At 44.4% G+C, this 19,530-nt stretch overlaps 3 protein-coding genes across 10 annotated transcripts in view; 1 reads left to right on the plus strand and 2 right to left on the minus strand.

Annotated features, from left to right (window-relative positions):
* ydjc (YdjC chitooligosaccharide deacetylase homolog) overlaps positions 1 to 9,217 on the minus strand; it is a 24,282-nt gene extending 15,065 nt beyond the window's left edge. Inside the window, exons 1-2 of one of the 4 annotated variants that reach the window (XM_005733642.1) lie at positions 9,094 to 9,157; positions 3,950 to 4,027 (exon numbers count right to left, since the gene is read on the minus strand). Coding sequence is in view for 1 of the 4 variants with exons in the window: in XM_005733640.1 (XP_005733697.1) it covers positions 9,094 to 9,180 (87 nt within the window). In the remaining 3 variants the exon portion in view is untranslated. Of the gene's footprint in view, positions 1 to 3,949; positions 4,028 to 8,296; positions 8,361 to 9,093 lie in introns of those variants that run through there. The other 3 variants (XM_013910957.1, XM_005733640.1, XM_013910958.1) reach the window with 3 other exon arrangements.
* The window catches only part of rad17 (RAD17 checkpoint clamp loader component), a 35,330-nt gene continuing 24,263 nt past the window's right edge, over positions 8,464 to 19,530 (plus strand). The window contains exons 1-4 of one of the 4 annotated variants that reach the window (XM_005733633.2): positions 8,480 to 8,524; positions 15,209 to 15,507; positions 16,856 to 16,959; positions 17,999 to 18,208. In XM_005733633.2, coding sequence (XP_005733690.1) covers positions 8,493 to 8,524; positions 15,209 to 15,507; positions 16,856 to 16,959; positions 17,999 to 18,208 — 645 coding nt within the window. In that variant the 5' untranslated portion in view covers positions 8,480 to 8,492. Of the gene's footprint in view, positions 8,525 to 15,208; positions 15,508 to 16,565; positions 16,627 to 16,855; positions 16,960 to 17,998; positions 18,209 to 19,530 lie in introns of those variants that run through there. The other 3 variants (XM_005733634.2, XM_005733637.2, XM_005733636.1) reach the window with 3 other exon arrangements.
* ak6 (adenylate kinase 6) lies at positions 10,545 to 16,924 on the minus strand. Of its 2 annotated transcripts, none has more exons than XM_005733639.2 (6): positions 16,826 to 16,924; positions 16,209 to 16,278; positions 14,755 to 14,847; positions 14,184 to 14,242; positions 13,336 to 13,481; positions 10,545 to 10,796 (listed from the first exon to the last, which is right to left on the minus strand). In XM_005733639.2, the coding sequence occupies exons 2-6, from the start codon at positions 16,243 to 16,245 to the stop codon at positions 10,607 to 10,609; spliced, it is 525 nt and encodes a 174-aa protein (XP_005733696.1). In that variant the 5' UTR covers positions 16,246 to 16,278; positions 16,826 to 16,924; the 3' UTR covers positions 10,545 to 10,606. The 2 variants fall into 2 exon arrangements, with proteins under 2 accessions (XP_005733696.1, XP_005733695.1); XM_005733638.1 differs by lacking the exon at positions 16,826 to 16,924 and adding an exon at positions 16,355 to 16,422.

The raw sequence follows: 19,530 nt of genomic DNA on the forward strand, positions 1-19,530 counted from the left end.
TCACTATGTGTTAACAGACCTCTCTGCATTGAATCATATCTGTTATTAATCTCTGTCTCTCTTCCACAGCATGTCTTTATCCTGAATCGCAACTGAATTGAATCACAATAATCAACAGCAGCTTTACTGCTACTCAAGACTTTAACTTTAATAACAGATTTGTCACATTGGTAGACCATAATTTAATGATTGCCTTCCTGTATTATAGCAATTATATATTGTTAGCTATATTGTAGATGTTTGATTTCAGTATCTACAACTACAGTGAATACAATGGTATTTATGTTAGTCCCAGCTTGCATGATGGGGGGTTGTATTAAACCACAATGAAAGTTTTTGTCAAAGTGTTTTCTTCCAACACTTTCACATTCTAATTATATTCTTTTTCTGTATAACACACAAATTATTTTTAAATTAATCATAAATTACATATTTATTCATTTATTTTCTTATGTTGTAAATTTGCACTGCACAGTCTCTTATTTCTCTTTTGTGTGTTATATTCTGGACTTTCGTGTGACCCTGCATGCTCCATCGGTCTGTCTTTGCTGCTGGAACACATGAATCTCCCCAATGAGGAACAACAAAGGATATTTCTGTTCTACTCTATTTCTATTTGTAAATAATATCTGAATTATTTAAAACAAAAAAAAACCCTCAGTGGGTAAATATCATCAGCTCCCTGACACACACAGACTGATTGCTGATTTTCACAAAGTGGGAAATGGATATACGAAGTCATCACAACTTTTCCAAGTGACAAAAACTGGAGCGAGAAGGATCATCAAGAAATTCAAAGAGAGCTGAAAGTACTGAACAAACTACTGAGAGATGGGTTTAAAGACCCCAGCAGACAGTAGTGAATGACTTCACCAAGTTGGGAATTGTAGTCTCAAAGAAGAAAATCACAAGAACCTTAAACAGGAACAGACTGACAAACTGGGAATCTCATCAAGATGGAAGGAATCAAAATATGTCACAGAAAACCTCAAGTCAGCAGCAAAACTACGTCAAGGTCATTGCTTTGTCTTCCAACATGACAACAGCCCAAAACATATGACACTCCTGATGAAGAACTTCCTTTACAGGTCCAAAGTGAACATTACTGCCTGGGCTCCACAAAGCCCTCCTACTGAAGATCTATGGGGTGAACTGAAGAGCAAGGTCCATGCCAGAGAAGCTTGAGAGATTTACCAAAGAAGAATGGGCTGAGCTAATCATTTATTTCCATGGTAGCTAGCTGCACATACCTGATTGTCGTCTACTTCAACAACGGCAGTAAAAAAGGACCAGCTGCGCCATCGAGTATCCGCCAGACAGTCAGCCTCTGAATAGGCCAAACTTTGCTCTGTAGTGACTACTTTGTGTTGTTGTTTTTGTGTGTCGGCTGGAGAGAGTTTACAAATGAGAAGCAAAAAAGAGCCGTCTGATATTCAAAGTATATTCAAAGGTGAGAACAGGCTTTTCCCTGCAGCACGGTATGTAATAAAGACTCACTAAGAGAATAGTGGCATTTACCAGAAGTACAAATACTTCATTAATGTACTTAAGTAGAAATTTCAGAATCAGCTATTTATTCTCAATAATCCCGAGTAAACCATCACCAAACTGGTTTAGATCTCTGGAATCGTCCATTTCTAAATTGCTTTGAAAGATAAACTTGTGTATTATCTTAAAAATGCTTCAAAGGACCAAGGATGAAGCTCCTGAACGGGTCCGGGACAGGCTTGCGGACCAGGTGTTCTGGCTGGGACTGGGAGTTTGGGTTCTGGGTCATGGCTGGGGTGTCACCAGGGTTGTGGGTTGGTGCATGCAGGCCCCCGTGCATGGGGGTTTGGCCCTGGCAGACTTCAGCAAATCAGTGGAAGTGGGGGCCTCTTTAGCTAACGGGTAGGTTGGGACCATCTTTTGCAGGTGGTCTCTGCTCTTCGGGAGTCCACTCTGTGGGTGGGGGGGGTCTAGCAGAGGTGGAGGATGGGTGAACCTGGGTGTCTATTGACTGAATGTTGGGGTGGACCGGGACGGTTTGCTTGTCTCCACCCCGGGGACCATGGTGGACACCAGAGGTGAAGGGAGCCACCAGGTGGAAGAAGGGGTCCTATTGGGCTTTTTAGCCTGTGGGACTTTGGAGGCAGCTGATAGGTACCGACAGGCCAAGTGGAACGCAGCTCGGGCAGTGGGTGAAGCAAAACCTCGGGTGCGGGGGGAGTTTGGAGAGGCCATGGAAAAAGACTTTCGGATTGCCTTGAAGAGATTCTGGCAAACCGTCAGACGACTCAGGAGGGGAGAGTGGTGCTCTACCTGCACTGTGTATAGTGCGGGTGGAGCACTGCTGACTTTGACTGAGAACACTGTCAGGCGGTGGAAGGAATAAACAAAATACTCCTTAATCCCACTGTCTTCCATGACAAAAGCAAAGTCCGGGGACGGCTCGTCTATCCCCGGGGGTGAGGTCACTGAGGCAGTTAAGGAACTGCTTGGTGGTAGGCCCCCTGGGGTGGAAGAGGTTTACCCAGAGTTCCTGAAGGCTCTGGATGTTGTAGGGCTGTGTGGTTGACACGCCTCTACAATGTTGTTTGATCAGTGATGGTACCTCTAGATTGGCAGACCGGGGGGGTGGGGGGGGGTGGGTGGTTTCCATCTTTAATAAGGGGGACTGGAGGGTGTGTTCCAACTATAGGAGGATCACACTCCTCAGCCTCCCTGGAAATGCCAGGGAGCTGGAAAGGAGAGTCCATCCGTTAGTCGAACCTTAAATACAAGAGGAATAATGCGGTTTTTGTCCTGGTCGTGGAACACTGGACCAGCTCTTCACCCTCTCGTGGATACTTGAGGGTGCGTGGGAATTTGCCCAACCAGTCTACATGTGTTTTATGGCCCTGGAACTTACTGATTCTTTACATTGATGCTATGGTTATTTTTCTTTCTTGTACTGAGACAGTGATTGTAATTCTCTGACACTGGGTCTTTGTTAGGACAGTGAAAAAAAATCAGGGCTTAGCCCAGCCCTGAAATCTTTTTTTTTTCCCCCCCAAAAAAAGCAACTTTTTAAAAGTTTTTACTATATTTTTGTCATGGTCCCGGTCGGTGAGCCAGTGTTTTGAGTTTTGCACTTCTACTTTTTATTTTATCATGGATTATGACTGCTTGTGCTTTGGTTTCTGCCCTAAGTATTTCTAGCTCCTTAGTTCTGTAGTACTTCCTGAGTTCTAATTCTTAGGTTTTGTTATTTGGCTTCCCGGTGTTAACTCTGTCCCACACTTCAGGTCTCTGTGTTCTGTCTCCCCAGTCTCTACTAAGTTTACGTGTCTAGAGTTCAGCCGGTGTGTTTCCTGTTTTACTTTGAAGGTCCGTGTCTCATGTCAGTGTTTCTAGTTTTGCTTCCCTTTGGTCTCGTCGTGTCTGATTTCTTCCAGCTGTGCTCTCCTCCTGTGTCTTATTCCCCTCGTTATGCCCCAGTGTATTTAAGCCCTGTGTTTCTCTGTGTCAGTGTCGCGTCCTCCCTCATGCTGTGTGATCCCTGGTGTGGAGTTTTAGGTTTTGGTTTCCCAGTCTAGTTTAGTTCTGTTATTAAAGCAGCGTTTTTTTGAGTTCATTCCTGTGTGTTGCGCGTCCTGCATTTTGGGTCCTCTTCCTGCCTGACCACAGCCGAATCTGGACAATTTTACAGTTAAATAAATATTTAGAAATACACACTGAGTGCTACCTAAAGGCTGAAGTAAGATGTGTGTAGCTGCCTGTCACAGAATGATACTACGATTAACTATCAGTGCAGTAAGAGTTCTTCAGCTTCGTTACTATTTTTTATTTTAAGCAGCAGCGTAAAGCTCGATGAAGTAGTTACATGCATATTTAAGCTTTACCAGCTCTGGTCTCAACGTATCTGCTTCTATTCTGCCAAAATGGCCATTTTAAACTGTTACCTGTGTTTGGTCTTTTGGGTACTCACCTCTTCCTCACCTTCACCTGGCGTCTCATCAATCTGCTGCACTCTTAATTTCCTCTACTCTCCTCCCTCGCTCCTGTCCTGGTTGTTACAAATAATGCAATCAGGATGTATCAAACAAACTATGTTGCAAATGTTTTGATGTGACGATTAGTATTACTACATTATTACATACTTTATATTTTAAACACAGATTTTAGCATATATTTAACATATCAGATTGAATTAAAAGCAAAAACCTAATGTTTCTGTTTCATAAGACCAAGTCACTAATGAATACAGGCTAATATTTATTATACACTACCAGTCAAAGTGTGGACACAGCTTCTGATTTAATGGGTTTTCTTTATTTTCACGACTGTTTACATTGTAGATTCTCATTGAAGGCATCGACACTATGAATGAACACATGTGGAATTATGTAGTAAACAAAAAAGTGTGAAATATCTCAAAACATGTTTGATATTTTAGATTCTTCTAAATATCCACCCTTTGCTTTGATTCCTGCTTTGCTCACTCTTGGCTCTCTCTCTGAGCTTCATGAGGTCGTCGCCTGAAATTGTTTCCAACAGTCTTGAAGGAGTTCACAGAGACGCTGAGCACTTGTTGGGCCTTTGGCCTTCACTCTGAGCTCCATCTCATCACAAACCATCTCCACTGGGTTTAGGTCAGGTGACTGTGGAGGCCAGATCACCTGGTCAGCACTCCATCACTCTCCTTCTTGGTCAGATAGCTCTTACACAGCCTGGAGGTGTGTTTGGACTCATTGTCCTGTCAAAAATAAAATAAATGATGGTCCAACTAAATGCAAACCAGATGGGATTTCAAATACGGCTGTCAGCTGTGTCCCATCATGACTTCTGCACAACACAACTGATGGTCCCAACCTCATTAAGAAAGCAAGAAATCCCACCAATGACCCCTGACAGGCTCACCTGTGAGGTGAAACCATTTCAGGTGACGACATCATGGAGCTCACTGAGAGAAGGCCGAGGGTTTGCAGCGCTGTCAACAAAGGGTGTCTACTTTCAGGAATCTTAAATATAAGACTTATTTAGAGTTATTTTTGATTTTTCTTTGATACGTAATTCCATATATCTGGCTTCATACACTCGATGTCTTCAGTTTGTGTCTACGATGTTGAAAGTAGTAAAAATAAAGAAAAACCATTAAATGAGTAGGTGTGTCCAAACTTTTGACTGGTAGGTACATCAGCCAGCATTTCATTCCCATTTAATCCCACTGGATTCCATCTAATGACATCTGTCTTTCCAGCAACATCACGTCCTATTTAAGTAACACGTTTTTTTTCATGTAATTCTGCATTCAGTATTCAGATTTAATCATTAGACTGTATTGTGTCTTCAAATGGTAAACGGACTGAAAGAGGAAAAGCAGAGCTATAGTCAAGGTCGGCGTGGGTCAGTGGGGCTTTAGGCACAGCTGCACATGTTCATACATTTTGGTTGCTGTACTTCAGCATCTACAAAAAAATGAGTGAGCATATAGGCAGAGAGGTTTTTTTTAATTGGCATGCAATTTTAAATCCAACGTTTCTATCGGCTCTATAAACACAGCAAACACACAAACTGTTTGTATGCAGTTTTATACACAGTGTGCTGCAGCGAAAGGTCCAGCTGCTGAATCTGGCTGGGAGAAAAAAGAAAGAGCCAACTTCACTCAGAGATGGAGGAAGATAAGAAAGCCAGGACAGGAAGAAGAGAGCTTAGATTTAAAGGCAACGACTGTCCAGTCGTTTTGATAAACTGGAAATTGAAAGCTTACATGTAAACACTTGTGTTTTTAAATCAGCTACTGGATGTGTACATGTGACATTATGTTTTTCATATTGTGAAACATGCTGCAAAACAAACACACAGCTCGCTAACTTTGTGTTATTGAAAGTGTGCATGAAAACGCTGCACTACAGGTCAGTGCAGGATAAACACATAACGTGATGGATTTAAAGTACAGACCAGTGACTAGTGCACAGTGGCTGTGGTGCTCATGGTCAGTTTCTTTCTCAGGATATGCCAAACTGTAGATTTAGCCCTGTTGTGTTACTTTCTCAGATGGTTTTTGGTCTGTTCTCCTGTTTCGCAGCTTGTTTCACCTGCATGGAGAGCTCCTTTGACAGCATGCAAGCACAACACCTCAGATCAACTCCAGGCCTTTTATCTGCTTACATGATCATGACATAAAGAACGAATTGCCCACACCTGCCAATGTCAAATGTCCAATTACTTTTGGTCCCTTTAAAAAGAGGGTGGCACATGTTAAGGAGCTAAAATTCCCACTGTTCCCAAGGCCACTGTTCCCAAGGCCACTGTTCACCGGTTGTCCTAGTTTCGATTATGCATATGAACTGTTTATAGTGTTGGGGAAATCTGCAGTCAGCACATCTGCAGGCACAGTCCCTGGTTGGACGTTCTTAAAGGGATACAGCAAAGATCAATCTAATGAGTCTGCACACACACACACGCACGCGCACACGCACACGCACACACACACACACACACACACGAGATAATGGAGATGCATGTTAGAAATGGCATGTTATCCAGCCACAGCACAGCAGGCTGATTTACACCAGTGTCCACAGCCCTGTTTTTGTTCCACCTCCAGGATCTGTTATGATTTGTATGCAGATGGTAAACGGTTCCATTTCTGAGGGCCTTCAAATGAAAACGCTGACTGACCAAATAATGTGTTGTACTTTGGTAGTCTGCAGGCTCCATGATCCTCTGGTCCCAGCTCCTGTACGATATTCAAACTCATCCACTTTTTGGATTTCTCTCTGATCTATCACAATGGTTCAAGTTCATCAAATTTTATTCGCCACATGCAGTAAACTGCAGTGAAATGAACCCGCCCCCCGACCTTAAAAGTTATTCCAGACTTTACACCAGATTGTAAAACACCCTGAGAGCGTTTTGTTACAGTTCAGAGTCAAAGAGTGATCGCTGAACCACCGAGACACTCCCACCACCTCTGTTCAGCTCTGCTGCCTGTCGTGGAGTCTTTGCAGATACATATGTAATAGCATCATCTGCATACATCTGACACTGGACACCTTTACAACTGTCCATAAGTCACTGATGTAGAAACAGAAAAGCAGCAGTCCTAAAACGGACCCCTGTGGAACTCCCACACAATTTTGAAAGCTTGATTTCATTACATGAACTCTTCTCTATTTGCAGATATGAGCTGGGACATTTTGGACTAAGGTCTTATTATTACAGGTAAGTATTCAGAATAGCCCACCCTGCACAGGTGTCAGTCTGTCACCTTCATCTGCCACAGGCTGTCAAAGCTACAGCACTGCAATGTCTAACTAAGATTTGTTTCGTATGATTGAGTTGATTTCTCTTATGCTATAACTTCAAAAAACTCAAATATGTCATAGTAACAAACCCATGGCAGACCCGACCACACAACCATTCTAAACACGCTTTTATTCCGGTTGTCGTTCTTTTTCAGCTGAACACACACCAACAACAACTCAGTCAGGACCCAGTACGGGTCTAATGCAGCTGCGGTGTGGCAGCCTCCCTGCAGCGGTGCTGTCAAACATCATTCCCACACACTGGGTGACACAGATATTATGTCAATATGCAGAATCTCTGGGTCACGACTACTGTAAGCCACCTTTCTGATGAAGATGATTAGTCACAAAATCATCTGAAATAGCTGATTCATTTGTGATCAGTCTCATTCACTCAGTCTGAGAGGATGCAGCGTTGCAGTAATCCATGTGAGCGACCCAGTTCATCACCAGCCTGTGGAAGTCATTCAAAGCGACTTTGTGGAGTTCTCCTGATGAACGTATCGTAACGTCTGGAGCGGTCTATGCACTACACCTACTACAATCATCCTAAGGTACTGAACAACAATGTGTTCATGACAGTGTTGTGGAAGCTGCTAAAGTGCTGCCCGACTCAGAGCCTGCAGAGCCTGCATCACTGTATCAGAGCACAGCAGGTTTGGTTTCCTGTTGTTGGACTTTGTTACAATAAACTGCAATTACAGAAATAACAGCACCAGGACAGTGGTATATGAACATTTTAGAGCTTAACATCAGTGTAAATAATATCATTCATATATTTAAAAGTACATGTTTCCTATTTTGTAATGATTTAATATTTCCTGACTATAGACAGCGCAGCGTGTTACTGATGGAGGCAAGAAAGTACTTTTTAACACAAGGATCTGTACTTTTACTTCAGTAAATGATGTCTGTACTTTTCCCTCGTGTGTTTTATTGGGACGCTTCCCCCTGTAACCATGGTTTCCCCCTCCCTGTGCACATACTCCGATAAAGGAAGGACACACGGTGTTGAGTTCACCGACCTGAGTTCGTGTCCCAGCAGCAGCTCGTTGTCCTCTCACAGGGCTGTTGCGCTCATGGTCCAAATGTTTCAGCTAGCCGAGTTATCCGCCGGCAGACTGCAGCACAGCTGCTACAGTCACACAGGTGGGTGAATGACGTTTGTCGGACACGGACCAATCAACACGGGCGCTGACGTTAGTGGGACCCGCCTCGTGGATGCTCAGCTGTGACTGGTTCATACTATTAAGGTAGGTCGGTCACAAAAATCCGTTTTTTTTAATGTGATTCGCCCGATAAACGTTTATCTTACGCTAATCCAAAAACACGCCCCAGGCTAACGACGCTGACGTCAGCGCTGCCGGAAATGACGGAAAATTACCGTCCAGGCCAATCAAATATTTGCGGTGGGGGAGGGATTTGCGTTTACGACGTAGCTATGACGTAAGCGTTAATCCCCGGTCTCTGTTCGAAGGGAAACGTTCAAGTGGGCGGGCACATTTGCGTGACCATAAATTTTACGGTAGGAGTGAATCATCACACAGCAGCCTTTAACCTGCTGCACCGACAGGACGAATAAATCACCCGTGACCAAGACGAGCTTCACCGTGGGAGAGCTCCAGTCACTGCCGGGTGTCTGTTACGGTCAGGAACAGGACGGGACACTCAGCTGTCTCCCGTCCAGCCAAGCATACCAACACCACACGTCTAAGACGTGACTGCGGGATAAACGGCTCCTCTGTTTGCTAGTGTCACCGCCCAGTGTACACAACACGAGAACACACAATCCTATTATATGACAATACAAAATGAATCTTACCCATTGTGCTACACACGGGCGTTCATGGAAGTCCGAAAGCCCCACGCACGGCGCAACGACACTGTACTTCCGACTAGTAAGCCGCATACATGAGACCGGGTTGACTTTACTGAAAATACGTCGCCCCCTGCTGGAGAAACCGGAGATACACGTGGAAGTGGGAAAAACTCAGTGCGTTAAAACATTATCCTCCGATGTAAACAAACGCAAAAATGTAAACACGTCATAAAAACAGGATTTCCTATTAATCCTGTGAGAACAATTACATTGAATACACAGTTTTAAACAGGCCTACATTAACAGTGGGGACACTCCAGGCTGTGATTCAAGTCTTCACATGATGCTAAAAGGTTTGACAATCTGAATGTTACAAAGGCAACAGCAAAAATGGAGATGGGTCTCTAAACGACGTCACCTAGAAATGTTCAGTCACACCAGTGCAACTGCTCATTATCCTTCCAGTGTTTAGCAGGTGAAACCTTACAAGGAGCAGAACACTACCCAAAGGAAGCATTGCAGTACCATCTTCACTGCCTTGCTTTTTCCCCACATGTCCCGATTCTGTCGCCACTCCAGGTAAACTTATCCAAGCAGCCATTCATATCACACCACGCTGACATGGCCACTGTAGTTTATTTGGGTGGTGGACAGGGATCGGCACTTTGCCCCTATACAACCCAGCATAGCTTTCAGCTGTATGTGCTCCAGTAGCTGTTCTGTGGGATCAGGCCACAGAGGCCAGGCTTCTCTGGGGTGTCTATGGGCAGAGGAATCCTGGTGGGCTGGTTATCTTTCCTTGGAGAACTTCACAAAAGGTTGAGTACCTACGTCAAACGCTGCTTTCTTTGGCCTTTAATCACAGATTGAACTAACAACATGAGAACAAACTGTGTGGCTAGTAGCAAAATGCCTAAAGATCCGATTACAATGGTTTATTTGCCTTGTCTGTCATAGAATTGCATCTAAATCTAGACAACACTGATTCATTCGTTCAGTTAGGTGATAATTGATTCATAGGTCATGTAGCTAAACAACATGCTTTCTGAAAACTGTACAAAGACTGGATAAAAACTGAGTGCAAAAGCAGGCACTGTCCAAAGAGACACTTTGAAAGTCTGTCCAACTATTGCTCAAGACCACATGTGTCGAACTCCAGGCCTCGAGGGCCGGTGTCCTGCAGGTTTTAGACGTGTCCTTGATCCAACACAGCTGATTCAAATTGCTAAATGACCTCCTCAACATGTCTCGTAGTTCTCCAGAAACCTGCTAATAAACTAATCATGTGATTCAGGTGTGTTGACCCAGGGTGAGATCTAAAACCTGCAGGACCCTGCCCCTCGAGGCCTGGAGTTCGACACCCCTGCTCAAGACCAATTACAAGAAAGTTGGGTCATTGGAAACAAAATACAAACAAATTCAAAACTTTTGCTCAATATGACAGTAAACGCAGATTCAGAAATGATACAATTCAGGTTTTAATTGTTGACTCTTGTTGACCCAGTGAGGTCACCTCCTAGTTATGGTCCTTCATCCACTGTTCAGTCCAATGCACTATCTGCTCCAGGTTGTGCTCCATGTCCTCAGGAGTGTTGCTGGGAAGTTGGTGGACAATCTCCTTACTGTAGGCCTCCATGGCTTCCTCATAGATGGTCTGGAAGATCTCACATTGCACATTGTCCTGCAGCTTTTTTCCCGTGTAGCCCCTTTCAGTCACAAAGAAGACAGGGACAACTTGGTTCAATGGTTAAAACGATGAATTATCACTCAAATACAAAGAGACAGGGAACCAGACACGGTGGCTGCAGACGAGTTCCTGGAAGTTCTCATTTTTACAGCTTTCTTACGGAAAAAAAAGACAAGTCTCACAGCACTTGCTATTTCTGGAACCTGGATGGCTCAGCCACGTGTTCACAGTCATTATCCAGGAGTAGAGAATGACTGTGATGCCTATGATAGAGCTACATTTACCACAAGCAGTGACAGCTCTGCTCTCGTCTGTATGCAGAAGGTGCTGAAGCTGGTTAGAGCTTGGAGCTGCAGTCAGCCATGTGTCTTAGCTCCCAGCCACACAGGCTGAATGTGTTTGTCCAAGCAGACTGTGTCACAACTTCAAAAGCACCGTTTTAAATTCAAACTGTTAATAGCTGCCATATGCTACGTAATAATTCAATGACAAAACCAGTGTAGTGTACTGCAGGCTAACACTGTAGTGAAGAACTATCACATTATTTAACTATGATTAATTCATGAATCAGAAATCTCATCGTTTTCACTTCAGCAACAAATGTATTTCCCTCCAAATCAAACGCTGTCATGTTGCAGCCTCGTTTCAAAACTCTTCAAATTCCATTCGCACCTGTAAAAAAGGGCTTTGCTTTAAATTCTTCCAAATGTATTAAAAACAAAAACATGTAGCTAACAGGGCAACGATACACACAATTCACGGTTCGATATTTTTTCGATACAAAAAAGTGTCCATGCCCTTTTTTAATTTGTCACTTATCAGAATTATAAATATATATTTAACTCAAAAGGACAGTTTTTAAATTTAATGTTGCTGAAACAACAAAGTAATAAGAAAATAAATAAATCTGATGGAGGAATCACTCATCTTTGGAAAAGAGAGTTTATTACAGAGAAATGGCTCTTTCAAAATAAAAGCTATACTATACGCTTCTTCTGGGCTATATTCTCAGCAGCATATTAAACATATCAGGTCCCCATAAGGAGAATCCTGTGCTAACGGCTGTCTAAATGACTCGGGTAAAGTTTGTAGCATGCTGCTTGTTGTTTTTGTCTGCTTCCACTTGTCTTTGCATGAGGATGATGTCGGAGTAAATGTGCAGTCATATTCGTTGTGTTCCCACTAGTGCTGTCAGCGTTAATCTGAAATGACGTTAACGCCACAACACGGCAAATCTCCGTTAACGAGCTACCGCGGATCGCCCCGTGCGTGGGGCTGGACGGCCAACACGTTAACGAGCTAACTGCGCTAACACACTAGTTCCCACCCATGTAATTGAGCATTGCGTGGCACATCCAACATACTGTTTTACTTTAGTCCATGACGCGCTTACCTTCAGGGTCATACGTCACATGAAAACCAAAATAATTCCAAACGCCAGATCTGAATGAGGGTGGGGGAGGTTCAATTTGCCATGTTGCAAGGAGAGCTTAGCTTCTGTCTGCTAGCTTGCCCTGCGCTCAGTGAATCTGCGTTCGACTACTCCGCCTAGGCTGCACTGTCGAGCGCAGATCCACTGAGCGCTCAACACAGACAGCATCGTCAGAAGGAAAGTTGATAAAATAAATCACAAATGTTGTATTGTTCATACATATGCGTACCGAACCGAAAGCACTGTATCGAACGGTTCAATATCGATACGAATATCGTTGCACCCCTAGTAGATAAGTAATCACAGTCGTCCTGTTTTCACTGATCATCTGTCAGATGTTTCTGTAAGTTGGCTGAATCCACCTGTTTGAAATCCAGTTGACCGGACGTGGACACACACCTGTCTATATAAGGTCCCATAGGTAACAGTAAACGTCAGAGCACAAACCAGTCCATGGAGTGTAAGGAACTGTCTGAGACCACAGAGGACTGAGACCACATTCAGAAAGGGCTTAGTCAGGGAGGTGACCAAGAACCCGATGATCCCTCTGACAGAGCTCCGGTGTGGCTTTGTGGAGAGAGGATAACCTTCAATCAGCCCTGAAGTGGCCAGACAGAAGCTGCTCCTTGGTTAAAGGTACATGACAGCCCACTGGGAATTGGCCAAGTGTCACCTGAAGGACTCAGACCACGAGAAACTGAAGTGTCTGGTCTGATGAAACAAAGACCGAACCACACAGCCAAGATAACAAAGAGTGACTTTGGGACCATGCTGTCCTTGAGTGACCCATCTGGAGCCCAGTGAGCCCCACCGAACATCTCTGCACAGGCCTGATAAAGCTGATGGAGGTTCTGCAAAGAAATCTGGGAGAAATGTCCAGAAATAGACACACCAGGCTCGTAGCGTCGTACTCATACTGCCAAAGGTGACTCAACATTTTGAGCAAAGGCACATGTTAAATTTGTTTTTTTATTTTTAATAAATCTGCAAGAATTTCAGCTTGTGTTACTTTGTCATTCTGAGGTCTTATGTGAACACTGAGTGTAGTCCACTGTGGAGCAAGCCTGTAACATGACAGCGCTGTGATGACTGCTCTGTGAGCAGAAACAAACCCAGGTGTTGTTACCTGGCCTCCAGTCGAGTGTACAGCTGGGTGTTGTCTGTGCGCAGGACAAAAACGATGTCGAACCAGCGCTCGGGGAACAGGTCACAGCCGTGATAGTCCACGATCACGCCTCCTTCACTCATCTTTTCATCCAGCTCATCCACCACCTGCAGAACACCAACAAGCTCCAACACTGACACTCGATGCACTCCCTCAGTCTACCTGCACCGTTAGCAAAACGTTTGTTTTGTCTGCAAGCAGCAAAATTCTGCTAGAAATAAATCCATCAACTTAGTGGAGAGGTGGGCTCTGAGAGGGGGAACCATCAAAGTGTGCTGTGCTTGTAATAATGATATTTAATAAAGCTCAGCACATTAACAGCTGTGGACAGATTCACAGGCCCTCTTTCTTCCCCTGTTTTCATGATGGAGAGAAATGTGTCTCCAAAAGGCTGCAGATGCTTACAATGTGCTGCACAGGCGTAAACTAAGATGTACACATGAACACACGCTCCGATCCATTTTACAAATGCATCCACCTGATCATTTATGCACAGTTATTACCTTCAGCTCACAAATCTGATCGTTTTCTCTTTCAAAAACCTTCCTGCTGCTGGTCTGTGGGTTGTTGTCAGACTGTGTTTGTGCTCATTGTTGGGCATTAAAAAAAGTGGTTTGGATTTTCAGGAAGGAGTCGCTCTCGTGACTCATCAAGTGATGTCACTGACTGAGTAACTGGTGGCAGGCTCTTTGAAAAAGTAGCAGGTACTGGAGAATATAGATGTTAGTTAAGTTTTAGTTAAATATATTCTCTGCCTCAGACATCGTTGTGTTTCTCTGCTCTACAGTCCAGTGTGGAAGTTCACTCACCCTGTCCTCATCCAGAATGGGGCACTGGTACTCGTCATCATATCCATCAAACAGTTGTCCTGGAGGAAAAAATGTTTTATATGCAGAGTTCAGATTCAGTGTGATTGAAAGCAGGGCCATCAACAGAATCACTGGCTGTAAATCACTTTGTGTAGACGAGTTAGTGAAAGTGTAATAATTGTACTGAGAACATGATTTCTGCTTTGGGTCACAGACACCGTGTGCTGTAAGTATAAGAACATGGAAAAGATGGTGCAGACAGCTGCACCTGGTCAGAGTGGACGGGTACAAATGCCAGGATGTTGATGGCTCCACCCTCGTGGAACACAAATCATGTGTGTGACATCAGAAGAAACAATAAGATGAGTCTGTTCCACTCATGTACCAGAGGGAATCTGGAGGCCACAGCAGCTGTGACAGCTGTCATCTCCACAGTCAGCCTTTGTGTCACAGCACTATTTCATTTAATCCCAAAGTTCTGAGTTTATTCTCAGAATGATCAGGAACACTTTGTCCCTAGCATGGTAGATGTTTCTGTCTTAATGTCCATTAGTTCCCAAAGTTCCTTTACCTTCCTGGGCCAGGTCTCCTATGTTGACATAGGTCAGCCCCGTGCGCTGGGCCAGTTCCTTTCCTAGAGTGGTTTTTCCAACTCCGGGAGTCCCTGTAGGAAGAAGAGTTAACAGCTGAATTCAAATTCAAAGTTAGTCTATATTAAATATTTGACTTTACCCCATCTGGTGATGAGCATCCGATTGATTCTGCAGTAAAATGCTCAGTTTTGTTCTTCAACTACCCACCTGGCATTTAATAATTCAGTAGAAGTAAGAAATACAGTGATAGTGGTGTTACTGGGGGGTTTCAGCTGCTGGGAACCGTCTCTGCTGTGACTCAAGGCTATAAAGTAGTGATAGTGATGATATTTGAATCTTCTGTTGACCATACATCTAGTTTACCCATTTAACTCATAACTGACTTCAGGAGGCACAGACACTCCCCTCATTAAAAATGGAGAACGCCTTCAGGTTTCTGGGCACCAACATCTCAGCTGGACCCATCACCCTGGTGAAGAAGGCCCAGAAGCAGCTACACTTCCTCAGGAAGAAGAACCTGGACCAGGAGCTGCTGCTGGCCTTCTACTGCTCCTCAGTGGAGCGCGTGCTCTCCTACTGCCTGGTGTTTGGTACTCAAGACCCACTGCTGAGAAGAGGAAGGCTTCACAGAGGATACTTAACACTGACCAAGAAAGTCACTGGCTGCCCTCTGCCACCCCCGGAGACCATCGCCAGATCCTCCTGTCTCAGGAAAACCAGGGCCATTACAGGTGAGCACCCTGCTGCACTCTGGTTGGTGCCTCAGGTCAATCAGGTCCACACGAGCCCCCCCATTGGAAGTCCCAGGCTATCATGACATTAGTGGTTATTGTACCTTTGATTATATAACGGGTTGGTAGGTTACTCACATGCTTAAAGGTGGAACTATAGTAAAGATAAATAATAGATGCTACATGGACCTGAAGCTGCTGGAACACCTTCAGTGTGCTCTGGCATTCATTCTAAGAGTAAGCACAATCTAACGCCCCGCTCCAAAACACAGCACTTCATCCTCCCCCGTGTGCACGGAGGCGCGATCATTGTGGGACACGGCAGCTCCACGCGGACAGTATCACCGTATAATCAGTCAGAATAACTTTGGTGTGCTGACACGTGGGTCCAAGGGGAAAACGCTCTAGTATACCCCACGACATAATTACTCGAGTTCTTCATCATGTCACCCCTCTGTGTGCGTGGGACGGGTACATATCTAACAGCATCCAAATACACTGTACACCATTTTCATCATCGTTATTATCGCAGCTGCAGCTTCACAGGACGCGATGGCTGAGATCAGACCACATGGACTCAGCTCCCATGATTACAAACATGTTGAACACCCACTAACTACCCGACATTTAACCGCAGCGCAGGCTTCACGTCTGCAGTGGGGTAACTGCAGCGAGTAACCAGGTGGATAAATGTACCGAACCTGTCAGCAGGATGTTCGGTTGCTTCTTCGTCTTCATAGCTCCAGCAGACACGTGTTTGATGATCGACACCTGAAAGTCAGAGCAGTGCTGTTATTCCTCCATGTCATTCCAGTCAGACCAGTAACGGCCAGAGTTAACAACAAACCTGGAAAACTGGGAACCAGTTCGATGTAAAACTTTGTTTTGTTGTACGCTATAACCGGACTGATTCCACTGCCGTAAACTGAAGCTTTACGTCAATATTACGTCAGTGAGCAGTCAGTTAGCGACAGTTAGACAATTAGTTGTCGGAGTTTAAATTTTACAGCTCCGCACGAAGTGTGTGGGAAACATACGTGTGATTGGTTCAAACTGAAGTTTCCATTGTGCCCGGACAAGAGTGCGAATCTCTGAAAAGCCAGCTGTGTTTCGTACGAGGTAAAGCGAAGTTATATTAGCTTAACAGAAGCTGGCGTCCGAATATAAACTGTGAAATGTGTAATTAGCTAAACAACAGTAGCCTGACAGACGTTTGTTATGAGTTTGACACTCGACAGAGGTCCTGGAGTCTGGTCCTGTGGCTTAACTAACAGACGCAGTAAGTTAGAGATGTTGTCCCGAGTGCTGCGATATTTACGGGCTGTTTTCTCTCTCGTTTCCTCGCCAGCAGCTGTTCAGGTCTCCGGTCCTTCACTAATCTACTGTTCTCTATGGGAAACAGCAGCTTTAAGGATGAACAAGCTTGTGGCAGATAAAGCTACTGAGCGCAGGGTAAGTAACACAGTACTTGAGTGAGTGGATTTCGGATTTGAAGGGAGGGGAGCCCGGGGTCAGTGGGGTCACACTGCAAACAGGAAGTATAGAAACCGTTACTTTATTACAAAGTGCTGCCATTTACATAATCCACGTCCATATGACGTTGTTTGCATGAGCAGTGTCCAGAGTAGAGTTTCAGTGTTCGTTTCTGTTTGGTTTAAATATATTTATTTCACTAAACTTGGCAAAACTCTGACGCTTCTTTCATACAGCCCAACCAGCACTGACCCAACCATTATTTAGGATCGTACAGTAATCACTCTGATGTGCTAATACACACCTCAAATACTTAAGACCAGCAAACTGTCAAATGTTCTGGTCACACTTGATTCCTGTGGAAGCAGTAAGGTTGTATTAGTATGTCAGAGGACTGCATGGATCCTGCTGAAAGCTGTGTTTTCCACATAGCTGTACCTGTTCAGGTATCACCTGCATCTCACATGTTTATGAAGGAATGTAATCTTTCCCCGACCTGATTCTCGTACCATTATTTTGAGGTACTAGCTCTCCATTAAGCACAGAGCAGCCAAGTACCTCTTTTGTCATGTTTTGCATCAATAAATTATGTATTTTTTTGTACTTCGTATTAGGGCTGGGCCATATCATCATATATCATACCGTTCATGGTAATACCGGTACAATGTCAGGCAGCGATAAGAAAATAAAATATCGCGATACAATATGAGTAAAACCGCATGTGCAGTGCCTTTGTTTTCATACGCACATGGCGGAAAAAGCATGGCGGCGAATGAGGAGAGCGAAAGTGGATCGTTGAATGAAACGATGTAGCTTTAATGCACATAAAAAAACAGCTGTTTGTTTAAGTGAAAATACATTTATGTTTTTTTGGGGTTTGTTTTGCACTAATAAAGTTGAGGAGTTGTAAAGTATTTTCTCGTGTCAGTTATATCGTTATCACAAATTTTCAAATGTATATCGTGATAAATATTTTCGGTCATATCGCCCTGCTCTACTTCCTATATATATATCACAGGCAAACCATTGGGTGGATCCGTCCTTTATTGATTTGAGAGAGGAATGTTCTTCTCTTTCTGGAAGAAGAAATGGCAACCCTGTTTTATGCTCCAAGGCTGAGATAAAGAGGAAGAGGAAAAGAGAAGCTAGCGTCTCCTACCTGCTGAAGGAGTCGTCTCAACTGGACCAGAATGAGCCCTGGGTGGACAAATACTCACCCCGCTCACAGGTCAGCACCTTTGCTTGTCATGTACAAACTGCCCTTCACAACACAGTCCACCCACGTCAGCTCAGGTTCAAGTCCGGCATGCTGTCGTGAGCTTTCAAGGCCCTGCATAGCACGATGGAGTCCCCTGATGGGGAAACCTTCTACTACCCACTCAGGGTCTCACCAGGGGTAACTGTAGACTGGAACAGAGTCCAGTCACAGAAAGACCCACTTTTTAATCAGAATAAAGCATCAGGACAGTAAATTTTGATCTGTTGGTCAGTTTCTACTGCTTTGGTGTTAGTGAAATTAGTAACAGGTGTGCCAGAGGGGCAACAACGAGACAACTCCCAAAACGAGAGTGGTTTTACAGGCGGAGGTCCCTGATAGTTACCTCCTCATCTTTTTTGTTTTTGCACTAGTTTTGCATTTGTCTGGGCTCGTTGTCTCAACCAGTAACATGAGGTGACACCTGGACCCTACAGAGGCTGTACAGGTAGTCATGCTCCAGGATCAATACATTAGCATTGCTGCATCTCCCAGCACAGCTGGAGGAGATTCTAGGAGACTGGCAGTTCTTCTAGGAGAGCTGGACAAGGCTGCAAAGGTCCTTAACCTATCAGCAGGGCCAGTATCGATGAGCATTGTCAGAGCTACAAAATGACCTCCAGCAGACCACTGGTGTGAATGTTTCTGACCAAACAATCAGAATTAGACTTCCGAGGGTCAGCCGAGGCCCCGGTGTCCTCTAGTGGACCCTGTGCTCACTGCCTGGCACCATGAAGCCTGATTGGCATTTACCATCGAGTTCCAGAATTGGCACCTCTGACGCCAGGTCATTTTCAAAGATGAGAGCAGGTTTAGAGCTGAAAGCACATGTGGTAGACATAATGGGTCTCGAGAACCTGTGGAGAACATCCCTGTAAAGTCATTCAGCATGACTGGTTTGCTGGTGGTTCAGCGGTGTCTGAGGAGGTATACCCATGGAGGGACGCGCAGACCTCTGCAGGGTAAGCAACAGCGCCCTGCCTGCCATTAGGTGCTGGGCTGAAACCCTTGGACCTATGGTCAGGCTGTATGCTGGCGCAGTGGGCTGCTCTTGGTGCACAGCAATGCCCAGCCTCATGTGGTGAGAGTATGCAGTCGCTCCTGGAGGATAGAATAGAATAGAATTCAACTTTATTGTCATTGCACAGGTACAGGGCAACGAAATGCAGTTTGCATCCATCCAGAAGTGCTTTAGTGATATAGATATATTACAATATATATTAGCAATAGTATAGATATGTGAGTATATTACAGAAATGGGTCTATTATGGTATGTTATAATGTACACGGTATGA

The sequence above is a fragment of the Pundamilia nyererei genome, unplaced genomic scaffold (genome assembly GCF_000239375.1).
Source record: "Pundamilia nyererei isolate P.nyererei 1_Seehausen unplaced genomic scaffold, PunNye1.0 scaffold00053, whole genome shotgun sequence".
NCBI classification, from domain to species: Eukaryota; Metazoa; Chordata; class Actinopteri; order Cichliformes; family Cichlidae; genus Pundamilia; species Pundamilia nyererei.